Here is a 26,809-nt window from a genome sequence, read left to right on the forward strand (position 1 = left end):
TGTACACTACTAGTCAAGAGTTTGGGGTCACTTCGACATTTCCATTCCACTCCAATTATAGACAGAATACCAGCTGAGATCAGTTGCATTGTTTTTTAGGGCACTTTCACACCTGGCTCTTTGAACTGGAACGTGGAGCTTTTCCCTCCAAAGATCGGTTTGATTGGGCATATGTGAAAGCAACAACCGGATTTTTGTTTCGGAACAAAACAAACAGACCGAGACCGCTTGAAGGAAGTGGTCTCGGCTCGTTTCCAATCGAACTTCAGAGCGGTTTGTTTGCTTAATAATCTGCTGCAGCTCAACTTTGTTGCTGAAAGTTACTATTTTCAGGTGCTGCGTGATATCATTGTGGTGCTTCGCCCATGATACGTTCGCAACGTTCCTTGATTATTACGCCGGAATGAGAGTATAGTTCCATGTCAAATCAGCCTAGAAAACCGCCACGTTTCATTTCCGTTAGTCTTATCACACTTTCTAACTTGAGAAGAGACAAGTTTTAAATAGGAAAATTACCGGAAATCTTAGTCACTTTTGAGCGTGATGCTAAGGTGAGATGCTAATGGTCTAATCCAATTCAATGATCTATGCTAGGCTGGAGCTAAAAGTGGTATTGCCAGACTCAGAGAATGGCTGGATGAACTGGAGAAAGGTAAAATTAAATTGTTTAACTCGAGGGGAGGTGGAAAATGAACGTATTTCCCCAAATGTTGGCATATCCCTTTAATAAATTTGCAAAAATCTTTAAGTTGTCATTATGGGGTATTATGTGTAGAATTTTAAGGGAAAATGTTTAATTTAATCCATTTTGGAATAATGCTATGTAACATAACAAAATGTGGAAAAAGTGAAGCGCTGTGAATACTTTATGCACTGTAAGATGCAGTGTGCCGTGGAATTTTGAGGAACCCAATGTGTTTTTTGTAGGTACAGGCTCATGAAATAGGGCTATGTTTTAAGAGTGGTATGAAAAAGCAGTCAGCATCATGTGAGCATATGCCTATGGTGGTCTCAGCTCATGAGATTCAGAATAGAAAAAAATATGGGTATAAAAATGTAGACTAATAATGTGTGCAACATCATTTCTAATCAGTAGGCCTAAGCCCATAAGCCTTTGTCATTTTGGTTTGACCTTTGGTGTGCCTGTCCCAAAAAGGTTGAGAACCTCTGACCTACACCACCCTCTGTGGGTCCGATTATTCGCAGTCTTCTGAGTCATATGCCATACATCACAATATCAACATCAAAGCCGACTGAATTAAATGTTCTGTTCTTCTTATCCATTGTGTATAATCTGACAATAAGTTTTGTTGTTATAAGGAAATATTTCCCTTAGTTGCATGTTTCCATGTTTTTTGAGTGTAGCCTACAGCATTTTGCAAATAAAATCTCATTTGAACCAGTGTTCTGTGTTCAAGTTCTGAAAACATGATGTCGATGGACAAAACGTGTTAAGCAATTGAGAAAAACAGAAGGCTAATATAGCCTCATTATGGATTCACTAGAATTTTCCTCCCCGTTTTCTGAACCAGTTGCTCCCCCTGCAGTGCGAGGCGTGCCACCGCGTCCGGATCCGCCCTGATGCCCGAGTGACAGCGTTGACAAGATGGCGGAGAGCAAGGCAGCGAAATGAGGATGACAACACATTCTTATTAGTTGCGACCAATGGCAGTACGATTGTTTTAGTAGCTTATAATCGTGTAGTCACAGAGTGCAGGCCAACTAAATCCATTTTGGCCAGAGAGCGGCGGCGAGTCGTTGTGCAAATGTTCCCAGTAACCTACTGTGTTCTGTTGGGGAAATCCTTTGGCGCAAGGATCACAGCCAAGCAACTCTGCTGACAATTTAGCTTGCCAGCTAGCTATCTTGCTAGCTTCCAAACATAGCTCCCTAGCGGACGTAGCTAGCTAGCTAATGTTGTAAGCTAGCTACGTTGGTAAAGCCAATGCACTTGTAAAAAGATTATGACTGCGGACAAAAGAACGGTCTGTTGCAGATACATGCTTGCATCGGGAAAACGGCGTCTGGTGTTGATAATTTGAACAGATAGAATCTCAGTATACTTTGTTCGGACTGGGCTTGAAACAAGTTTGTTTGCAAGGTTAGCACAGGAAAGAAGCCTGAAGTGCAGTGCTCCGATGAGGCATTTTGCTGACTACCGGAGTTCGGACCAGGTGGATGTTTATAAACAGCGCTGACTAACGTTAGCCAAGTTTGCTAAAGACCTTTCGTACTCACAACACGGACATTTGCGGACCTCGGAGTTCTTTGGAATTGTTCTCTCTCGTGTATTAGGTGGTTCAGAGCAAACGTTCTTAGTTATTAAAGTTGCCTGGCATCATGGCTCACTCCCCGGTTCAAGGCAGTTTGCCGGGGATGCAGGTAAGACCGCACGTTTATCAAGCTATATCGCTTTCTGTGTGAAGGGCTTCATAATGTGGTGTTGTCCTGTATGGGAATTATTTTGGATAATGTGAATGAATATGTGATTTGCTGTCTTTAGAAGTCACATACGGCATGAACAGGCAATGTGAAGTGCAAAAAAAGAGTTGAACATCCTGTAAACACAGCCAATGCATTTAGTAATGTTCACTTATTTCGACAAGATCTGTGCATTTTATGAAAGGTGAACAGACCACTATCAGACAGTGGCATTGAACAGACTGGTTTATTTCGAAGTCATCGACGTATTCCCCTATAATGTTGCAACGAAATCACATATTGTAGACTATATTCAATTAACAAAATGCATAGTTCTCGTAAACAATTCACACTTTAAACCACCTTTGGTAACTACCTCGGCTACAATCTTCCCACTCCATGGTTGCTAGAGGTATCCTCAGTTATTCAGAGGTATCCTCAATTGTGGATGGCATGTTCGTTTCAGACAGCATCCCCCTAATGAGTAGCCTTGTCCCACAGCCAAGGCACCTCTTGCTGTGCCAGCTGAGAAAGAAATTAGGTCTCTTTTCAAGCAAGTTAGCTATAGAAAAGTTAAGGAGCTATAGCCTTCCTCCTTCACTTGTCTGATCTAGATGTTTTTGACTAAAGTAAATCATTCTGGGTTGAACCAATTCTATTGAATAAACAGAGGATAGAAGAGGCCTACACTGATTTTAAAATTGCTGAGTGTCAAAGGCTATGTGCAGATGAGTAGATATGTTGTATTCTTTCTATTACCCTTTCCCCCTAGTCTTCCCTTGTCAAAGAGCAATAATGTTCCCCACCCCCTTCTTGCACCGTATAGGGTTTCTGTTTATTACCATTGATCCAGCTTTCCATTGATATGTAAGCCCTTTTGTTGTGGAAATGACCTATCAGTCTTTCTATATAGTAATTTATGTTCTTCAGTATGTTAATATACTCGTAAAGTATAGGCCTACTCTTTTGATCTGGTGTTGCCCTCTCTATGCATAAGTAGATTAGTGTCAATTTTCCTCTTGGCATCGGTCAGTCCCTCTTTATGGCCATATCTGTTCCTATTGCTTAATTCAGGACATGAATACCTAATCAGTCACTATGGGATGAGAGGATACCCTAGTGACCCTTTCTCCAGACATAGTAGCAGCAGCAGTTAGTCACAGCTGATCTCCCTTGTGTGACTGACTGTTAAAAGCGTGGTTTGGTGACCTCTCCCAGATGACCGTGTGCTTGTTCAGATTCTCCAATCCAAACCACAAGTGCAGTGTGTGTGTGTGTATGTATGTGTGTGTGTGTGTGCATTGTGCATGCACATGCATCCTCCTGTTCCTGAGGATTTAAATACTTTGGGTGTGGAAGCTCAGGCCAGGGAGCGAGGGAGCTGAGCCATGCCTGGAAAGAGGCATTGCATTGCGCTGTGCTGTGCTGGGGGGCGGCCAAGCTGGCGCTACCCTGTGCTGTGCTGTGCTGCGCTGCGCAGAAAGGGCTTTGGCGACTGCTTAATTCTCCAGCGAGCCGAGGTTTAACATTGGGACACAAACATCAGCAGACTAGCCCGGGATCTAATGAGTTTTCAGCTCTCAGGGCTCTCTATGGCAGTAGACATCAAGCACCACAAATACCTATGTATGTTGTGATTGGTGTTCCCTATCGGTGTGCTGTTGGTGTGAAGGTGAATTTAAACTTTCAAATGTCACTGAATGGTCATCAGTGGTCAACGGACATTTTGGAAAGTCTTTGAGTCTTGGAAATGTTCCCTTTCAGAATTCAGTCTTTTTCTTGCAGCAGCTGCCTCTAAGAATTATGTGTTTGCATTCATTCAAATTCATTCATTCATTCGTTTTATTCCAGTCCACCAAAGATTTTTTTTCCCGACGTGAGATATCTCATGAAGTACATCTTGATGTACGAAAGAAGAACGACCCCAATAGACTACAGCACTTTGCCTCTCCCATCTAGTCATATTGATTCTTCAGGGTGTCATTAAGGAGATTTACCCCACGGGAGCTGAGTGTGCAGGTCTGTGTGCTCTCTCTCTCTCTCTCTCTCTCTCTCTCTCTCTCTCTCTCTCTCTCTCTCTCTCTCTCTCTCTCTCTCTCTCTCTCTCTCTCTGCAGACATCCCCGCCATCCAACCCAATTAGCCGCTAACAAGCTTCTCATCTCGGGTCCTCACCATGAGAGCTCTTCAATTCACACAAACCAGCTCCGCAAGACCCGGCATGTCCTCTGCATATTGCATTACTGACCACGGGTAGCAAGCAATATGTTTTGGTCATAACGTCACGGTATATAAAAATTATCCCACAACGGAGCTATTTATTTATTTATTTATTTATGTATGTATGTATTACACGGATAGATCCTACACGGGTGGATTAGTTCCTTCCTGGGTTGTGTTGGTACTCACAATAATGGGGTTTGACGTGTATCTTGAGCATGTGTGTTATTGAAGTGGTGGAGTTTTCCATTGCAAATGGATATGGTTTCTATCTATATAGAGAAGGGTGTTTGGATGCTGGAATCTTCCATGAGCTAGCGCTGTATTTACACAAATAGCATCACTTCGGGCAACAACAACAACAACAACAGCACCAGCAGCGAATTAGCCTTTCTTGTAGAGCAGCCTCTCCATAGGCTGTGACCTAGTAGTGAAGTCTGCTCTTTGCCCACTGGAGCAGAAAACCACACACCAACCAGAGTTGCACGTAATAGGCTGCATGTTGGAGCCGTGTTAGGTCAACCCTTTTGATTTCCACAGAGCAGACAGCCTCTCTCGCTCCTCCGTCTGTCCCGGAGAGTGCAGACATGGGGGAGAATGAGTGGTGCGTAAGGGAGCATAAGAGCCGTATGGGCGATGGGGGAGGAGGAAGCGAGAGAGAGACAGAGCGTTGGTGGGTAGAAAAGCGAGGCATGTGCATTTAGATGCATCCATCCATCCAACGGCACCATAAGGAAACTGGGTCACTCGGTCGCGTCTCCCAGTTCACGCCATTGCCTTGTGACGGGTGATGGCTCCGGGGCAGCCAACGAGGAAGTGCTAACTGTGTTAGAGATGGAGCTACGGTGGCCACAGAGGCACCTTCATGGTCATGTCCCTAGAAAAAACTCAGAGATTGTCACACCTCTACTTTTGACCTCTCCAAGCTATTTATTCAAGAAAGGTGGTTTGCCTTGATTTATTCAGTCTTGAATAAATAACTGAAAAAGAGATCAGAGTGTGTACCCTACCCTGTCCTTGTTCCTGATCATCTCTCAGCCAGCACCTTCTGCTTGGGTGTGCACTCCTTCCTTCTTGCTTTTCACACTTCTGCAAGTTGAATACACGGAGGACTGCATTTCAGAGTAGGACGATTCACTGGGTGAATTTTTCCATAATTCTCAGTGGGAATTTTGGGGAACCCCCAGGGATCCTCTCATGAGTCTGATCCCAGTGGAGGAGCTCTCATAGTGCCTTTTGACACAGTAGATCCAGAGATGGGAACCAAACCCCTGGTAGTCGACTACAATTCTGACTGCATGTATAGGTCTGTTTTCGATAATACAGCGTTAAGTCATAGGCTAGGAATTTATGCTAATCAACCCATCATGCGCTAATCATGCACCAGTGTGATTTGCTTTGCTTCAGCATGCAGTGACTTAGCAGCCTTGTTAGCAGCCAGATTCAAATGTTTCTTTGACGATGTGACACTGATTCACTACTAGGGATGTAACGGTTAGGGTTAATGGTAAACCACGATAAAAATGTTGACGATAACAATTACCGTTTTCATTTCAAATATCATGATTATCACGGATGATTACCACGGTGTGGAAACCGTGTGTTTAATCCTTCCCAGCTTCATCCAAGCCTGCTTTTGACATACAGTAGGCCTGGTGCAATGAAACAAAACTGGTACCCTAATGATTCTGTTATCTACTTGATGGATTTAACTGTGGCACAAAGCCAATTAAACATGACCAAGGAAAAAGTGAATAGGACAGCACACAATGCCACGGTAACACTATGCTATGAATTAAGAATGCTCAGCTCAGCCAGGTTTGTTTGTGCAGTCAGGATGTAGGCCTATGAATGTGAATGAAAATGTGCCCTTCTCCAGTAGCAATAGGCCACCTTAAAATGCACCAGAATAAAAGAATCTACTCAGTAACAATTTTTTACCCTCCCTCAGCACTCCCTCTATGAGCACCCCCAGGTGAAAACGAGTTCCAGCGTCCCTGGTTAAATGTTGCACTTTTGATAAGGTTTTGCCTATATTTTGTAATATAGTAAATGCTGCCACACTTTTTGAAACTATTTCAGCCTGTGTAGGCCTATTAGTGCTTTCTGAACATATTTAACACACTTTAAAAAGAAAATACAGCGATAATACCGAAAACCGTGATCATTTTGGTCACTATAACCGTGAGGTATAATTTTAATACCATTACATCCCTATCCACTACACATGAGCAGAGCCACAGTCCACAGGAATCCGGTCAGTTCAGGTCAGGTCACGGTACCTTGGCTCAGCCTCTGGACTGTCTAGTCAGGGGCTCTGATCGCATAAGATCTGAAGTGCTGATCAAAGTCATTCCATTTGGCGTGCTCACAGTACACCTGTCTCTCAACTTGCCAGAGGGTCACTTTTGCATCCAGCACAAAGTGGGCAAAATGGCTTTCAACGCTGCCTCCAGCGGATGTGGCTGCAGTTTGACATTTCTTTTTTTAGGAATTGGATTGAGTCACTTCCTGCGCACAGTGATGTTGTTTTTCTCGCTCTCTCTCTGCCTCTCTCTATCTGTGTGTGTGTGTGTGTGTGTGTGTGTACATGTACACATATGTGCATTTATGCAAGTCTTCCTCTCCACCCATTAGACCTCATGTGGCTCACATGATCTGAAACTGAAACACACATGCATGCACACACACACACACACACACACACACACACACACACACACACACACACACACACACACACACACACACACATCCACACAGCAATCCATCCATCCAACACATCCCTATCAGAACAGGCCTCTGGTGGAATGAGTTTGATTGTTACACCTGTCAGGCCCCATTGGCCTCAGTGCATGAGAGGTCAGACCTCACCTTGAGTGTGCATGAGCGTTAAGGGCCTAAAGGACTGGGCTTTGGAGTTAGTCTGATGGCTGGAGAAAGGGGACAGGCCATAATAAATCTCCTTAAGTGAAATATTCATGGGCTCTGTCCTATTTCTTTCTTTCTCTCTCTCTTTCTTTCTTTCTTTCTTTCTTTCTTTCTTTCTTTCTCTCTCTCTCTCTCTCTCTCTCTCTCTCTCTCTCTCTCTCTCTCTCTCTCTCTCTCTCTCTCTCTCTCTCTCTCTCTCTCTCTCTCTCTCTCTCTCTCTCTCTCTCTGTGTGTGTGTTTGACATAGAGACAGAGCTATTGTGTATGTGAGAGAGACTGTGTGTGTGAGAGAGATAGGCCAGTTCATCTCTAGTTGACAGGCCAGAGATTGGCAATCAGGCCCCTATAGGCTGTGCAGCCGCACCCAATCCGTCACATAGACTTCTCAGAGTCCCCAACACACACACAGCACTACAGATTTCCATGTACAGTATATTTCTTCATTCTTAGTCTCTGTATTAACCAGGATGTGAGATATTAGTGACACAGACCGTTAATCTGACATTCTCCAGAAGTAGAAATACAGATGGTGACTGCATTGTTGTTTTTTTATATTCTCTTTACGCTAAACGGTTTGTTAAGAATTCTTGTCTTGAAGCAGCCTTGCGTATTCACACCCTAAAAAACTGTTTGCGTTTTTGTGGGGAAATGTAAATCCAAACAGCATGGCTGGCTTCGGCTTTTCATCTTGCTTTATTAATATAACATTGTAGAGTACCTTTCTTCCTCCTTGAGGCCATTGAATTGCAGTGGGATATATTTATGGAGTGGATCTCTGCAGGCAGGCTGGGCTATCGTTCATCTCAAAAGGAATTGTTGTGAGCTTGAAATTCCATGTCACGTTCCCGAGGCTTTGAATTATCAGTGTGAGAAATTAGAGCTGGTTGCATCACACTCGCTGAGCTACATCCTTTTTTCCCTGGTGTTTTATCTCAAGTTTTGGCCCATTCTTTACCCCACCCCGGTCTCTCTCTCACTCACTCATTCTCTCTCTCTCACTCACTCATTCTCTCTCTCTCACTCACTCACTCTTTCTTTTTTTCTCTGTCTTTGATTGCAATCTCACTCCTGGGATGTCCCATGTTTGAAAAGGAAGTTTAGCCCAGCTTCCCACAACTCCCCTGGGCTAGTAGAGTGCTAGATATTGCCGTGGAGCAACCAGGCCAGCTGGTCGAGCATGGCCCTGCAGTGTTGAGATCATGGGGTCAACTCCCATGATGTACCAGTGTTGATGAAATATATGCCTCCACTTTACCCGTAAGTCACTTTGGCTAAAAGCATCTGGTAAACGCTGCTGGCTAATGATGGTGTATGGTATAGATGACATGAATGAAGGCATACAGGCAGGCAAGAGGGCGGGGGGAATCATAAACCCATTAGCCACAGACCAGGAGTTCATCCAAGCGTCTGTCCTTAAAATTGAAGTAGAATGCAAATCAAATGAAAGGCTTAAACTGAGTAGTTTGACACCAGACTGAAAACATTTTAGATGGTGTTTGCATTAGCCTGTGTATGAGCTGGAAAAAAAGTGTTGTGTGTGTGTGAACATGTGTGTTTGAATTAGCGTATGTGAATCAGAAAAGAGCGTAGCGTGTGTATGAAAATGTCGCCTTATGCAGAGCATTGGATAGCTAGTCCACTCTACTCCACATCTCCTCTGGAATCCCCAGAGGGAGTTCCGCAGGGGTCAATGTCCTGAGTGTTGCTGGCTACAACACAGCCTCTCCAGATGTGCTGCTGTCTACAGACCCCATTCTCTGTCCATTCAGTCATCCTGAAAATAGTTTAGACAATTTCTTTGCAAAAACATTCATAAACAATCAGTGTTTGTAATGTTTATATCAGAAAAAATACAATATGATAGAAATGAACAGACTCTACTTTTGAGGAAAGAAATTTACTGCTGAACTGCTTATAGTTCAACCCACAAGACGAGACTTTGTGTCAGCAGCTCTTTCGCCCTTTGTAAGGGTAGCCAGCACCTTAGTTGTACCTGTATGATATTGTATGAATGGTCTTGTGTCATGTCTCTCTGCAAGGGTCATCTGTTCCCACACATTGTGACATTGTAGCTCACTAATTGATGCCATGAGGTACTTGATCATCTCTCTCTTTCTCTCTCTTTCTCTTCCTCACTCCTGCTCTCTTCCTCTCCTTCTCTTTCTTTCTTTCTCCCTCCCTCTCTCTGGGTCTAGACTGTCATCTGTCTCAATGTTTGAGGATGTGATACACGGAGATCTTATTGCTTTTCAATATTTAGATATCTTAATATTGGTAAGTAGTGTTTAAACCTCTCTCTCTCTCCCCCCATCTGTAGAGTCTGAGGGCCGACCCTGAGGAGTTCTTCACCAAGCTGGAGCGGATCGGCAAGGGCTCGTTCGGCGAGGTCTTCAAAGGCATCGACAATCGCACCCAGAAGGTGGTGGCCATCAAGATCATCGACCTGGAGGAGGCCGAGGACGAGATCGAGGACATCCAGCAGGAGATCACCGTGCTCAGCCAGTGCGACAGCCCCTTCGTCACCAAATACTACGGCTCTTACCTGAAAGTGAGTGAGCCCGCGCCGTCCCCTGCCCTCACACCGCCATGATCCCATGGCCTCCAAGTGCACTGAGAAGCGCCTTTTGTGAACACTAATGATTTCTTACAGCAGGGGTTTTCTACTGATTGTGAACCAGGGACCACCATTCTGACTAATTATGTAATGCCAGGACCACCACTGAATAAAAATACTGATTGCACATTGCAACTACATTACTGAATCCATGGTCACAAGTGGGCCGCGGACCACTGGTTGAAAACCCCTGTTTTACAGGATTAATTACTTGTTTTGTAAGTAAGTAAGTAATTAATTAAGTAAGTAAGTAAACTTTATTTATATAGCACATTGTGTTGATATCCAACCGGAGTTACTTATTGCATGAGAGACAGCAACACAGTGCTCTCCCAAAATTGCTTATTTTGAGTCATCTTATTGACATTTAGTAATAAGTCTTATTACTAAATGCTTTCAGTCCCTGCATGGTAGAACACTCAGATGTGCTATTTTTACCCCCCACCAATTCACTTATTTTGCTCCCCTATTTATTTCAAATCATAGATGGAGGATACTAACTGCCTTGGGCCCCTGTTGTGCAGGGTGCTGCGATGTGCTATTTTAAGGAAGGTCTGAATATTTGAAATGAAATTAATGTGTGAAGACTGCTGTCTCTGACACCTGTCAAGTCTTACTCTCCATCTTAGTGACTCACACATAATGACCAGCGACATACCACAGAGTAGGATCTCTTGCCCTCTCTCTCTCACACACACACACACACACACACACACACACACACACACTTTCTACATTTCCTCTGGACATGAGATAACATCACCTCCACATCACCTCTATTTCTCTCTCTCTCTTTCTCTCTCACTTTGTTCTTTTCCGGCTAAGGTAGATCCCTGTAATACATTTCTCCAACAGGCAGCAGCACCAAGCATAAATCAGACTAGACAAAGCCGTATCAGATATCAAAAGTTTTGTACACACACACACACACACACACACACACACACACACACACACACACACACACACACACCACAGTGCCCTGAGTCTGAAGTTTACTTCCAGTTACTCCATGGTCCAGGTAGGTACAGTGTTGCCCGACCCCCCCACAGAATATGAAGGAAGACAAAAATATTGAAGGCTAACCCTAATACTTGGCAGCAACAACGTATGCCAATTCTGGGAGGGCGTTGTCCACTTTCATTGCATCATTGTAACTGCTTGCATTTGGTTATTGCTTGATGTAGACTTACACCAATGTTTTCACCTCGAACCAACTATAAAAATAATTCTGACAGACAGACATGTTGCGATAGTTCAGGATTGTCTTACACATTTCTGTACATAGACACGCACACACCCAGTGATGGAAATAGATTGTGCAGATTTGTTGGCGGCTTCGGACTTCCTGCGGCCACAGAGGTTTAGAAAAGGGTGCTCGCATTCAGCTTTCTTTTCACTCAGACAGCAGGTACGAGTTCAGCACTGTCCGGTTGCAGTCCCACACAGACACAGGCGCCCACACAGACACAGGCGCCCACACAGACACAGGCGCCCACACAGACACAGGCGCCCACACAGACACAGGCGCCCACACAGACACAGGCGCCCACACAGACACAGGCGCCCACACAGACACAGGCGCCCACACAGACACAGACGCCCACACAGACACAGACACAGACACAGACACAGACACAGACACAGACACAGACACAGACACAGACACAGACACAGACACAGACACAGACACAGACACAGACACAGACATATAGACATGCGCACACACACACACACACACAGACGTGAGTAATCTTTGTTAACTGCATACTTGCGGTGACTTAGTCCATGCATTCCATTCATGTATAGGGAACGTTCTGATCTGGACTTATCTGTACATGAGAACACGGCTGTGGTTAAGAGCAAAGACTGATTTATCCCTGATCTGTGCTTTGCTTGCCGCTTGATTTGTTTGTTTGTTTGTTTGTTTTTTATCTGGGCCACAGCTGTTTTGTCTCTGCCAGCAGCCGTAAGGTTTATGTGTTTGAACCAAACTGATCTGTGTTAAGGAGGTGAGACTGCAGACTAAGGCTACATTTATTCGGGGACGATGAAAAGAGAAGACGCAGAAGTGGCGTCTCGTCTTCATTTTTTTATTCACGTTTAGACGAGCATTCTCAGGGGGAACTCTTTGTTTATATGAAGACGCAAGAGTATGTGATATTCGATTGGATATGCATTCCAGACCGCTGGGTGGTGGTGTGATAGAACCCCGGTACGTCACGCGCAGACATTCTAATTTGACAGTTTAGCCAGAGAGGTAATCAAGGATCTTTGGTTTAGACGGAGACGCAACCCGGGTCGTCTTCAAAACTCTACACTCTGGAAGGAGTCTTCAGATTTTTGCGTCTTCAAGCCCCGATGGCGGGGTTGCCGTGTAAACGAAAGGCACTTTTGATAAAATATTTTGTCGTCTTCCTTCGCAATCGTTCTCGTATAAACGGCCCCTCAGTGGCTTGTGAGTGAGTGATATCCTGCATTCTTTCTTTCTTTCTTTCTTTATGGTTTCCTTTCTAATAAAGCATCGGTTGTGGTAAGGGCATGTGTTCATAGGTGTTACTATGGTTACTGTTGGTTGTGGTGAGGCCCAGGAAGTTTGTCCTTCTTTCGTGACAATAAATACCTATCACGTTAGATAGTAAAAAACCCACATGCACACACACACACACACACACACACACACACACACACACACACACACACACACACACACACACACACACACACACGTCATGTTGTTATTAGCGGAGTATTGTAGTGAATCCTAGCATGTGTCTAAAAGGAGAAGAGAGCTGGCTGTCACATGCATAGTTGCTGCTGGGACGGTGTTAGGAGTATTGAATTGAAATATGTTGGGTATGAAATTAACTGCTGAGATGGTGTGTGTGTGTTTGCTTGCGTGTGCACGCACATTTGAACACTTTTGTGTGTGTGTGTGTGCGTGCACATGCATTTGAACACTTTTTGTGTGTGTGAGCAAGCATGTATGAGTGTGTTAGTGTAAGTATGCGTTGCATCAGCGTGCCGGGTCTTCTGGCTGGTGTAGCTGTAGGGGCTCCGGTGCTAGCTGGTGGGGGGTCTGCTATGACTGCTCCACTGTATGCAGGTCAGAGAATGAATCATTCATTTGGATCAGAGAGAAAGAGGGGGAGAGAGAGCGAGCAGGCAGTGGGGCAATGGTCCTTACGGGGCTATGGAAGTTTGAGAGAGGGGGGTTGGAGAGAGAGAGAGAGAGAGAGAGTGCAACTGTGGTGGAAATATTGGAGTATCTGGAGAGTCTATTTTCATGTGGTAGCCTGTTTTGGAAAGAATTTCAAAGTAAACCACTCACACATACTTACACACACACACACACACACACACACACACACACACACACAAAATACTGCCTCTTTTAAGCGTGTCATGTGAGTGAGGAAGTATGTAACCCGATTTTCGGTTTCCCACCCTCTCGACTGCAGTTAATCCCAAATTAAACTGGGATTAGAAGTAGCTCAAACACCCACACCACAGTCCTCTCCAGAAAAAAAACAAAAAAAAAACGTTGTGCTTTTAATCTCTTCTCCATGTCAAGGCATCAAGTCATAACAAACCGCCAAACTGCATCTGCCATATCCCTCCCCTGTATCTCCAACTAGTGCCATGCTTCGGTAACACTTAAAGGTGCAGTCAGCGATTGCATTGGAAGTTGTGTTTGTTCTGTATTTATGTTTATATTTCAATTTATTAGCAGACACTATTTTCCAAAACAACGTACATTAAGTTGTGGGTTCAATTCCCGGCTTCTACCGAGCAAGGCACTTAACCCCAAGATGGGGTTCACATAAGTCACTTTGGATAAAACGTGTCTGCTAAATGAATAAATGTAAGAATAAATACATTTAAATGTAAATATTTTAACCAAGGACCAAATTAAACACCCCAGGGAGGTAGCTCACCCCACCCCTCAGTATTCCCAGATAAAATGCACAGAGGGTTTCATTTCTGTTTGGGGGGCAGTTTTCAGAGCCTTGGTTTACAGAGACCAGTTTTTTTTACAATGCACTCACGTAATGGGCAACTAGCTAGAGGATTGCTGAATGTGACCTTTAACTCGGATAGTCCGCCCACGGAGGCTTCATCTGTAAAGATTTAAGTTGATATGTAAAATTATTGTTGAACAATTACTAAGCACCTTTGGTTATCACCTTAACCAAACCCACCTTCTAGTGTCAATAGATAGTTTGTTAATAATCTGAGCGTCTGTAGGCAGTTTGTGGGCGGACTATCCAAATGAAGTGTCACCCATACTTCTTCCTCTTTTCTTTTTTTGTCCTCCCTTCCACTCATCCTTTCCTCCTCTCTTCTTCCCGTTCCAGGACACAAAGCTATGGATCATCATGGAGTACCTGGGCGGCGGCTCTGCCCTGGACTTGGTACGTCATGTCTTGTCACACGCAACACAGCCAAAGAGCTGTGACCATGACACGTGTGCACGCACACGCACACGCACACACACACACACACACACACACACACACACACATGCAGATAGATAGATAGATAGATAGATAGAGTTTATTGCTCACAGTTATCTTTTGTTAAACCAGGCCCAACTGAGGGAGTTAAATAGCACCACATTATTAGTAATAAGTACACAAAGTATTAAACACAAAGTATTAATCCCAAATTTCCATCAATCGATAAAATATACTTAAGGATTAGTAAATAATTAATCGAGTATCTTATCTATCAATATAAAAACATCAACTTCTCCTGGTGCTCTGTATTGTTTAAACAGCCAGGACAGGACGAGGAGGAGAAATTACCACATTTCATTGGCTGTTGAGTGTAAACATCAAGATTTGTTTGTCGGAGTTGAGGACTTTAAAATGTAAAAAGAGGTACTGTCTAGTGAAAGTCTACCTGGTTGCCTGAGGTGCTCCTTGACCAAAAATCATTATAAAGGCTGTGGTCATCTCGCGACTCGAGTACTGTAACGCCCTCCTGACGGGCCTCCCAGTCTGCACAGTGAAGCCCTTTCAGATGATACAGAAAGCAGCGGCGCGTCTGGTCTTCAATCAACCTAAAAGGGCACATGTTACCCCGTTGCTCAGCTAGCTCCACTAAGCTGCTTTGGATAAAAGTGTCAGCCTAATGATGAAATGTAAATGATTAGCCTATACTGTATGTGCTAAGGTTGCCTGCTAGGGTTGGCACAATTGGGTGGACTTCAGGTGGTCTTTGCCAACCCCCAGCCTAACCTTGACCACAGAGAGCTGCTTAGACCCCCTGATGTCTCCCAATGGTGAAGATCACTCTGAAAGTAAAGAGGTTGTAGCAGCACAAGTGCATCACAATATTTATAACAAGGACGCCTAAATGACACCTAGAATGTTCCTAGAATACATGAAGCTGACATTGATGAGCCTCGTGTAATGCTCTGGAAGTTCCGTGCGTGCACTTATTTGCATGTTTAGGTCAAGAGGATTGTAATGTTTCTGGATGTGGGAAAGGGAGAACCAAAGAGAAGTGTGTGTGTTTGTTTAGGTTAAGCTGTGAAAGAATGTGAGTCTGTGTGTGTGTATATATACACGTGTGCGCATAGAGATTTAGCTCTAATAAGTGTGTGTGTGTGTGTGTGTGTGTGTGTTTTCAGATGGAGCCAGGGTTGCTGGATGAGACACAGATTGCCACAATCCTCAGAGAAATCCTAAAGGGGCTGGAGTACCTACATTCTGAGAAGAAGATACACAGAGATATCAAAGGTGAAACACACTCACTCACTCACTCACTCACTCACTCACTCACACACACACACACAAACACACCGACAATGGTGCATATAAATGCACATAAAAACTCATGATCAGACAGATAGTCGGACTTCAACACAGATGCAGAAATCTGTCTCTCCCTTCTTCTCCTCATCTTGTCTTTCTCTCTCTTCCACTTTTTGCCTCGTACACACACACACCCACTCACATACACACACACGAGCGCACATGCACACACACACTTGCACGCACTTTCATAGAAATGATCCACACCCTCTTGGAGCCTCCAGCATCACTCCCTCACTGTAATGACTCCATTTTGTTTTTGTAGCCTTTTGATGTATAGAGGACAACAACAGATGCCAAATAACAACAGATTCCAAAAAGCTGCCAAGAGCTCCATTAGAATGCTCTCCCTATTTGGGCCATGACTCTGTATACGCAACGCGGCCTCTCTAGTCTCTCTCTCAGGAGAGGCAGCTAACAGCTTGTCTTAACAGCATCTGAGCGTCCGACTGTCATGTTGCATTGAATACTCTCTGTTCACGCTGAATCTGTTAAATATGCCGATCTATTGAGTCATATTTCTCGTTCAAGCTCGCGGAACAACAACAGAGCTCGACTCTCCATCTGTATGTCCATCCTAGTAGACACAGAGCAGCACGTCCACCCTACGGATACAGTTTATCAAATGAAACCGTATCGGTAGCAACGAACCAACACTTTGGTTTATGGGTATATGAAAAAGTTCCTCTTGCTCTTTCTCATACGTTTTATTTTGCCCAATGAACACTATCCTCACATAACTTTATGGTGGTGGATGGAATGAACTGCTTTTATGCCCCAAATGCGGAATTTTGTTGCTCAATAAAAGGGTGTATCTGAAATTACATGTTATCCAGTCATGTTGTCACAACATTGGTGCACTGGCGTCTTGTGCAATAATTTGCTGGGTTTAACTTATGAAGTGTAAAATGTCATTACAGCATGGCCTAACAACCGTGAAGTCAAAGTCATGTGACTTCACGTTGAACACATGACCGATAATTATTGTTAGGGATCGTTAAAGCACATTAATGTTTTATGCTGTAAATGGACACATTTTTTATGAATGTGATCAATAGCCTATGAAATATTTGGCCATGTTGTGTAACACTATGAAGAGCAAAGAAACCTATAGCAACCTACTGTATAGCTTGCCTAGACTAGGAAAGGGCTCTAGATCATGTGCGTTATCATTGCAATTACCCTTTTGTCTGCATGGCTTGCCCCATGTTTCATGTCTGAGTGACCCTGACCCCCCCCCCCTCCTGTGTTGTTTGATGGCAGCGGCGAACGTGCTGCTGTCAGAGCAGGGTGAGGTCAAGCTGGCCGACTTCGGCGTGGCTGGGCAGTTGACCGACACGCAGATCAAGAGGAACACCTTTGTGGGCACGCCCTTCTGGATGGCCCCTGAGGTCATCAAGCAGTCCGCCTACGACTCCAAGGTGAGGGCGTATGCATGTGAGAGAGTGTGTGTGTGTGTGTTATGTTATTTTTTTTTATACTGTCTCTACTGTCCTTTATACTTTGTATTTATTAGTGATTAAACTCATAGGGTTATTCATAGTTTTATTCAGCTGTGATGAATAGTCTTTGTTTTAGTTTTGAGAGCGAGAGAGAGCCGAATGCCACTTCCTCACAGAATGTCCCAATTATCAACACTTAAGAGCTATATTCTACCCACAAATTGAAATCACTTGTCCCGGCTTTATGACTGCCACCAATGAACAAAAACTACAATTCCTCCTGGGAGAAATAGATAAATGTGCCCACTTAGCCTACCAATATTTACAGTCCTGCCACATTTTAAGAGAAAACTTCACATAGAAAAAGTGCATACAGTATATAGTTTTTGTTAAATAGTTTTATATAGACTATTGTATAAGTTTCCTTTAAATTTAGATTTAAGAATGCATGTTTAAGTTTTCTTTAAACATGGATTTAGTTACTATTTTTTTAAAATATAAGTTTTTTTCTTTAGTTTAGATAAGTTTCCTTTCTTTGACCCCCCTTAAAACAAATATTGTATATGTTTGTATTGTCATGTTACTGCTTTGGCAACACTATTTTGAGAGAGAGAGAGAGAGAGAGAGAGAGAGAGAGAGAGAGAGAGAGAGAGAGAGAGAGAGAGAGAGAGAGAGAGAGAGAGAGAGAGAGAGAGAGAGAGAGACAGAGACAGAGACAGAGAGAGAGAGAGAGAGAGAGAGAGAGAGAGAGACAGAGAGAGAGACAGAGACAGAGACAGAGACAGAGAGAGAGACAGAGAGAGAGAGAGAGAGACAGAGAGAGAGACAGAGAGAGACAGAGACTCTTTTGTTTCTCTCCTTCTTTCTCAAATACACAGACACACACTTTCATAGGCTTTTACCTCGTCCTCTCAGATGCTCCAGCATTACTCACATGCAGACAGTTTATCTGACCACTCTTCTGTGTGTGTGTGTGTGTTTTGCCTCCAGGCAGACATCTGGTCCCTGGGCATCACCGCCATCGAGCTGGCCAAAGGAGAGCCTCCGCACTCGGACCTCCACCCCATGAAGGTGCTGTTCCTCATCCCAAAGAACAACCCCCCAACGCTGGAGGGCAGCTACAGCAAGCCCCTCAAAGAGTTTGTGGAGGCCTGCCTCAACAAAGAGCCCAGTTTCGTAAGTGGACCAATAGATGATGTACAAATATGAATAGACACAGGTTAGTTATAAATGCATGCATATGTTTTGCTCACACAACTTGACATACAGTAGCGTTATGTAGAGGAGATGCAGAATAGGAAACCTTTGTGGTTCGTAGTGTGGGTCAACTGTGTATCTGGCCAATTTCTTTTTATTACTTGAACTTATTATTTGAACTGTTCTAATTATAATTCAAACCATCTCTTTCTGTCTCACTTTCTCTCTCTCTCACTCACACACACACACACACCATCACTTTCTCTCTCTCTGTCTCTCTCTCTCTGTTTCTCTCGCAGAGGCCCACAGCCAAAGAGCTTCTAAAGCATAAGCTGATAGTTCGCCACGCGAAGAAGACCTCGTACCTAACAGAACTGATTGACCGATACAAGCGCTGGAAGGCCGAGCAGTCCAGAGAGGAGTCCAGCTCAGACGAGTCCGACTCGTACGTCTTCCCCAATTCTGTTTTTTTTTTTTTTTTACATTATTATTTATTTATTTTTCTTCAAAACGTTCAAAAATGACCTTGACATGGAGCGCCTGTTCCCTGTGCTGTTCAGACATCTACTGAAGTTAGCATGCAAAGCAGCTAGCGCCGGGCCAGCTCTTTCTAATACCCTTTGTTTCCATGCTGTGTGCGGCTGTATTGCATGCAATGCAATGCAAGTCAATGGAAGAGGGCTGTGTGTGGCTTTGTTCAAGACGACTCGAATCCTACAGGATTCAGAGTTCCTTTAAAATCACTTGTGAAGGGTCTTTCTCTTGCTATCGTTTGTTTAGTGTCAGTTCACTTGGTCATGAGCGGAGGATCTGAACTAAGCTATTCTGCTGTCAGCTCCTCTAGAAATCAGGCTGTTGAGTTGTAGCACTTGGCAAGGTCATTGTTATGTCCTGTACTGGACTTCGTGAGCATGTGTATGTGTGTGTAGCGCACATCCCTGTTTGTGAATGTATTATGTACGTACGTATATGTGTGTGTGACCGTGCGTATATGTATGTGTGCATGTGCATCTGTGTTCATGTGTTTCTACGAATGTGTGTGCAGGGAGCAGGATGGCCAGGCGTCAGGAGGCAGTGGCTTTGGGAGTGATGACTGGATCTTCACTATCCGGGAGAAGGACCCCAAGAAGCTGCAGAACGGATCCAGCCAGGCCGGGGCTCCTGAGGAGGAGGTGAGGGGGAGGAAGAGAGAGACATACACAGGAAAAGCTCTACTAGATAGATAGATAGATAGATGGATAGAGGGATGGCTAAAGGGATAGACATTGGGACAGATGGATATTGAGACAGATAGATATTAAGATATACAGATAGATAGAGGGATAGATATTGGGATAGACAGACAAAGTAGTAGCTCTGTAGGCATTTGCTCTGTAAGTTGAGTTGATAAGAGTTGCCTGTCAGTCAAATATGATTCTTCCAGAATCTTACATTTAATGACAGTTTGAAAATGACCTATGGAATGCATAGATCAAACAGTCAAGCATGATGTAGATCAAAATTTCAATCTGGTGCATGAAGGTAATTCATGAGGCATGAATTTAATATTTCTATTATTCCCTTCCTTATTTCCTGTTCTCTCCCTCTCTCTCTCCCTCCCTCCCTCTCTCTCTCCCTCCCTCCCTCTCTCCCTCCCTCCCTCTCCTCTCTCTCTCCCCCCTCCCTCTCTCCCTCCCTCTCTCCCTCCCTCTCTCCCTCTCCTCTCCTCTTCCATTCTACAGAACGTTCCCAAAAGGCCTCTATCTCAGAGCTTGTCCACCATCATATCTCCTGCTTTCGCTGAGGTAAGCCACCGTACTGTGTAGGAGATTATAACTCTGCACACTACAGCACACACACCACCAAAGACCCTTTGATAACTGAAGACCAACACAAATGGCGTCCCCTTATTCCACCTCTCTTTACAGTACAAGCCTGACATTTACTGGTGGTATCTTCATTTGTAGCTACGTACCTAAGACAAATACACGTTTTTGGGAAGTTGGGAACACGTCAAGTATTATCCCTGATAAGATTACCTCAGCCCAAAAGTCACTGAATGTGTGGAATATTTCAGAGACAGTGTCACCAGTGCCAGAACTTAAGCAGTGTGCAATTGGAATTCTCTTTACCAGTTCAAACGCTCATGTGTATTTGTGAAACCAGAGCAAAAGGTCTGTCTCATTTTTAAGTGATGGACTAATGTGGGGGAGGTAAGAGTGAGGTAGAGACCCAGTGAAAAACACTACACACGGTTCAAAAGCAGAACAGTCACGCTGTTATAGAGAAAGAAGAGGGAACATACAGATACAAGCTGTCTCTTGATGAGATCAGGGGTGCGTTTCCCAAAAGCATAGTTGCTAACTAAGTTAGCAACTTTGTTGGTTGCAATGCAATTTCCCATTGCCAACCAACTAAGTTGCTAACAGGTTAGCATCTATGCTTTTGGGAAATGCACCCCTGGTCTTAATGGAGTGCAGATCCACAGAACCCCATTATACATCAGAAAGAAATGTTGGCCCCCTATTATTATGAAGATGTGTAACTGCTTGAGTGATCGGAATACCTGAAGTTTTCCTTGGGATACACTACACTGACAATGCATCGGGTTATGCTCCAGAGATCAGACTCAGAATTGATGTTCAGAATTGGTAATCAATGCTCTGCTGTGCATATCACTAACATAACGCTAGCAGTGCCAACCATTGTGCTGCCGGTGGCAACCATTCTGCAGAGTGAGTGCATTTACGTGATTGAAATGACCTCCGATCGTGTTTGCGATTGTTAGAGGGAAGGCAGAGTCCATTCAGCCCAGCTGGGCTTCTCTATAGCGCAGCTGTTATTAGGCGGCACAAAGCCCCCGTGGGATTGATCCGGTTTGGCCGGCGGCTCACCGGACCCACGTGCCGAGTGGCTCACTGCGGGAGCGGTGGTGCTTCTGTCCTCAAAGAGTCTTTAAAGGAGGCTGATAATGACGTCCTGCGTTCGCCCCCCCTCCCTAGTTCAGACACACACATACACACATGTACACAGAGAGAGTGTGAGGGATAGACACACACACACACACAGTGACAGACATATCCATACACACACACACACACACTAATCCGTGAAAGATGGCAGTGTTGGAGGAGGAGTTTGATGGATGGGTGGATGGGGAGATTGCTGGTTGGGGGAAATGGCCTCAGAGAGAGAGAGAGAGAGAGAGAGAGAGAGAGAGAGAGATGAAGCCACTCACACTCATCCTTCCCCCACTGTTGGCATCATAGTATCCTGCCCCCAAGGACACCTCTGCTGTGGCTGACGATGAGGCTGCAGAATGAGTAGGCTGCTCCGTGAGTGCTCCAGGAGTGTAGGTCAGTGTAGCGGACACATGGATTTGAAGGGCCCTTTCCCAAACCGGACCCTATACCCTCCCGCTCCATCAGCTCGTTTTGTATCAACATTCGCGGCTGCGAAGGGCATTCTCATGAAGGGGTGGGGTGTGATCTAGCGACCTCCCTAAAGAGTTAAAGACTTCAAGGCAGCACTGCCTGGAAGGCGCTAGGGTTAGGCAAGGGTTAGGGTTATGGTTAGGGTTAGGCCATCCTTAAAAATATTGTCGTTTGCCGTAACCCGACCGACCCTGTCAATTTAGAACCGACCCACATATTTATTTTTTCCCCTTTTAGTCCGACCGACTTGCCGGTTGTAAACTTGCGTTAAGACCGACCGATTTTTTTTTTTTTACTCTAAACAACCAATACAAATAAAATACTATTTATTTTAGTAGGCCTAAGTATTGTGAATATAAATTGCCTACATACAAACGTAGGCTCCCTTAAATAAAACCCTGTGGCGTCATCTGTACACCATTGGTTTACGATGTCACACTATGGCCTATAATGCCTTCGTTTCATTCACACAAACATCTCGACAACGCTCATTACTTGGCACGAAGTTCTGGAAGATCTGTGCCCAGATCTTTTCCCATTCCTTCTCACCTCTAGTCTAACGGTGACCGTGTTGATGAATTGAAATTGGTTGTGGTCTATTCAGTATTTCTCAAAATATGGGTCCGCAAGACTGATGGTCCGCGGAGTCGTGGAGTGAAATTAGGCCCGGTTCTTCATCTGATAATTTGCTCGCGAAGTTGATAAAGATACAGCGGGCGACAAAAAAAAAAACAAACAAACGCTTTCTGCTATCGATGTCATTAAACATGGAGCCATACAATAAAGTGGTGGTATGAGCGCTTCATTCAATGCAGGCGCCTGCGCCGAGAAACTGAAAATAATCAATAACGTTGGTATCAAAGCTTCGCTTCAACCTGTTGAATGCTATTTAATTGTTTAACGACACTTGATAGAACGGCGTTGATTTTGGAACTTCCATAGAAACAGAGCAGAGATTGTATAATACACTGTATAGCACTGAGTATTGTATAGTCAAATTTGAATATAACGCGGGCCAAAAGCTGTTGTAGCCTTCTTTCTATCTGTTAAAGATCAACAGATCAGTGATTTATGCCTATCTGCTCATGCCAAAAAGCTGGTATTGTGTTTCCTGAATCCTTACATTCAGGCATTCAAATTAAACTTCATTAAAAAACATGTATTTTTTTTCTCCATACCAATGTATGATGCTTGCACGAGGGAAACATCCCAAAACAATAGCACCCATATAATTGTTTCTGTTTTGAGAAGTATTTCTTTTCTTATGCAAGCATCATGCAACCATGCAAAAGTAATGAAACTAATTATATCTTCCATTACTAAAGCAGTCCTCTGATGTGCATGTCACAAAATATTTAAGTGAAAGTGCATGTATAACAATCTAGGCATAATAATGATTGTGATAATGATAATGACAATTTGATTTGGAGGGAGTGGGGTTAGATGCGTGTAGATGAGCCTTATGGCCCCAAAGTCTGCCATGACTGGGCCTCAGGTCAAAGAAGTTTGAGAAAGGCTGGTCTACATAACCTGCATCAGATTGAGGTTTGCAGTGATGCGCCTGAAGGCACGGGTTGAGGACCCAGTCAGTTACGTCACAATATGCACAATTGTTTAAATTCATACCTACGTAATCACCATGACCAAAATTGTACTTTTTTTTTTACTTTGAATCTTGAAAAAAAAAATATTGACCTACCTACCGACCCATTTTTTTATTTTTTTGGCTGTTACTGCAAACAAGAATATTTTTAAGGATGGCCTTACGCAAGGCAGCACTGCCTTGAAGTCGACGGTGAGGTCCCAAAAGACCATCAAGCGTAACTTCATGGGACTCAATGATTTATGTCCTTAAGCAGATGTCTGCTTGGCCCCAGCCGTGGCGCAACTGGCTGGGGCACCTACACTGTATGCCGGCGACCCGGGTGTGATTCCCACCCCGTGGTCCTTTCCGGATCCCACCCCGACTCTCTCTCCCACTCACTTCCTGTCGTTCTCCACTATCCTGTCAATTAAAGGCATAAAAGCCCCCAAAAATATACAAAAAAATTATATTATAATGAATATTCCCAAACCGGACCCTATACCCTCCCACTCAATCAGCCTGTTTTGTATTGACCCTCGCGGCTGCGAAGGGCATTCTCATGAAGGGGTGGGGTGTGATCCAGCAACCTCCTAAAGTGCTGCGCAAAAGACAACACTCAACATGTAAACAAACGCAGTGTTTGCAACTATGAACAATATTGAGAACACTTTAGTAGCCAGTTCCTTCAAATGCATGTGATTGATTGAGTGAAAACCCCAGCGGTTACACAGGAGTCTAGACTGTCACTCTCTAGTTAGTCTCGCTCTCTCTCCCTCCCTCACTCACACACACAAATGCACAATGACTTAATTCTCTGTCAGAGGAAACAAGACGAGACGCATCTGCTGTAAAGCTGACATCTCTCGCTCTCTCTCAACCACACACACACACACACACACACCCACGTTCACTATTTGATGTGTGTGTCCATGTGGGTTTTGAAACGCAGCTGCAGGACAGAGGTGACACGTCTGTGAAGCCCGAATCTCTGGAGGAGCTGAGGGCGGCCATCTTCTTGGCTGAGGAGGCGTGTCCCGGAATCTCAGACACCATGGTGTCGCAGCTCATTCAGAGGCTGCAGAGGTGAGTACTCACACACACTCACTCATTATCACACACACACACACACACATTACGAACACAGACACACACATACATACATAGATACACGCACAGTATAGTCTGCCTGCCTTCATGTCCTTGTTTCTTCCTCTCTGTAGGTTTTCTAGACCAAGAACATCATCATCTTCTCGCCCCTGATTGGTGTTCAGGACCTGTCCATCACTGCATCATACCGCCCCCCCTCTAAATTAACCAATGAGATGCCAGATGACTCATTTAAGTATCTCTGGGGGGACCACTGGTGATTCAGTCGCTGAAAGAGAAACGTCAGACCCTCACTAGCTTTTCATTTCCTTCTTCCTTCTAGTTTGAAATGTGGGTTCAGATGTGTGTGTGTGTGTGGGTGGGTGTGTGTGTGAGTTAGAGAGCTGGAAAGTTATATCTTTGCCCACACTGCTTGTACTCACAGCATCTATAGAGAGAGAGAGAGAGAGAGAGAGAGAGTGTGTGTGTGTGTGTATGTATGGTTGGCGGTGTAACAAGGAGAAAGAAAAAAATGCATCTGTAAAACTTGTGTGATTCTCTCACACTAAAGAATCTCAAGTTGCACGCTCCCATTCAGGAAAGAAAACTCACACGTGCACACACACATACACACAGACATACACACACACACACACCTCCAAGCCTTTGAGAGCATGCCTGGTTCAGAGAGGATAGGACTGCATGAGTGTGTGCCCTGTGAGTGTGTGCTTGAGTGTGTGAGCGCATGGACTTGGCCACCCCCCTTATGCTATCGAGATTACAGCATTCTCACTGAAAACTCAGGTAACCTGCATTGAGCGGACAAGTCATCCAGGGGGACAGGGGGCGCTGTGTTTTTGGATTCGTGTATAAATCTGTATATAGGCTCAGTTTTACAGAGGTTTAAAGACAAATGATGGATTTTTTGTTTTGTTTTTTTTCCTTTTTTTTTGCAAAAATGAGTCACTGTACAGATGGCAGAGTGCTTCTGTAGATATTGTTAGTAAAAGAAGAAGAGAAAGATGAATATTTAAAAAATAATTACGTCACTTGAATGGCCATTACTGAAATTGCCTTGCCTTTTTATCAAAATGTACATTTTTTTGGTGTTCATTTAATTTTAATAAAAATTTTAAATGAGATTGGTCTTGTTTATGTCTTTAAAAATATGGCCCCACAAAGGTCTGGCAGTCTTTCATGGCAGAAGTATCTAAAATATCATAGAATACATTTATTGTGTATTGTATACACTCCCTGGAAGACTTATGATTTCTTACTATCATCCAAACAAATATGGGAAATTAAAAATAGCTCCATTACATTCCCTTACTTTTCAACCCTAGAATAAAGCTCACTCGAGATGATATAATTTAAGGTCTTTCAGATTTTTGTTATACTTTATATGAGGACCTTGAATGACATTACTCAGGCAATAAAATTACGCACATATGTTAATCTTTTAGTACAGAACACAACTTTAAAGGTACACTATGCAAGATTTTCACCTTTACGAAGCCAATTTGATGGTAAACCAACTTGTAATAGGCGAATCATTCACCTGGAATAGCTATACAGCATAGACGTTGCGAGTCGCTACTGAGAAAACCAGACATGGAACTTCAAGAATGGCGGCTTGACAAATCTCGCGAGAATCGTGAATTATTACCTTGTAAGTAGATATAACTCTCTGTTGTTAATCCTTCAGTTCCACAACAAAAGCATTTTCATTATGTACAGGTAGGATAAGTCACGAGAAGTAGGCTATTTACAACGGCAGGGTAAAATATAAATATATCACGATAAAGGGAGCTCTACAGTCACCAAAAATACCTAAACCTGCAACTTAAAATAATGGCTTCAAGCTCATTTAGATGACACAGACTCTTTAAAGGAAGAATTGTGTCTTTGTCAATACCGATGCACAACACCGTAAGGCCAGGTATTGCTCTGTTTTTCTGTATTTAACTCTGTTGTTCCAAACCAAACATGGCCCTTTTTGTCAGTTTACGACAAATTGGGTACCCTTACCATTAAATGACCCAATATGTTGAAAATGGATAAAAAGGGAATTCCTACACT

At 43.9% G+C, this 26,809-nt stretch overlaps 1 protein-coding gene across 1 annotated transcript; it reads left to right on the forward strand.

The window, feature by feature from the left end:
• Positions 1–1,550: 1,550 nt before the first annotated feature.
• Positions 1,551–25,872, forward strand: stk24b (serine/threonine kinase 24b (STE20 homolog, yeast)). The gene is made up of 11 exons (XM_048268128.1): positions 1,551–2,382; positions 9,889–10,119; positions 14,544–14,600; positions 15,824–15,932; positions 17,271–17,428; positions 18,440–18,625; positions 18,946–19,091; positions 19,692–19,818; positions 20,368–20,430; positions 24,594–24,727; positions 24,865–25,872. The coding sequence occupies exons 1-11, from the start codon at positions 2,341–2,343 to the stop codon at positions 24,902–24,904; spliced, it is 1,293 nt and encodes a 430-aa protein (XP_048124085.1). The 5' UTR covers positions 1,551–2,340; the 3' UTR covers positions 24,905–25,872.
• Positions 25,873–26,809: the final 937 nt, after the last annotated feature.

This window comes from Alosa alosa, chromosome 17 (assembly GCF_017589495.1).
Source record: "Alosa alosa isolate M-15738 ecotype Scorff River chromosome 17, AALO_Geno_1.1, whole genome shotgun sequence".
Lineage (NCBI taxonomy): Eukaryota > Metazoa > Chordata > Actinopteri > Clupeiformes > Clupeidae > Alosa > Alosa alosa.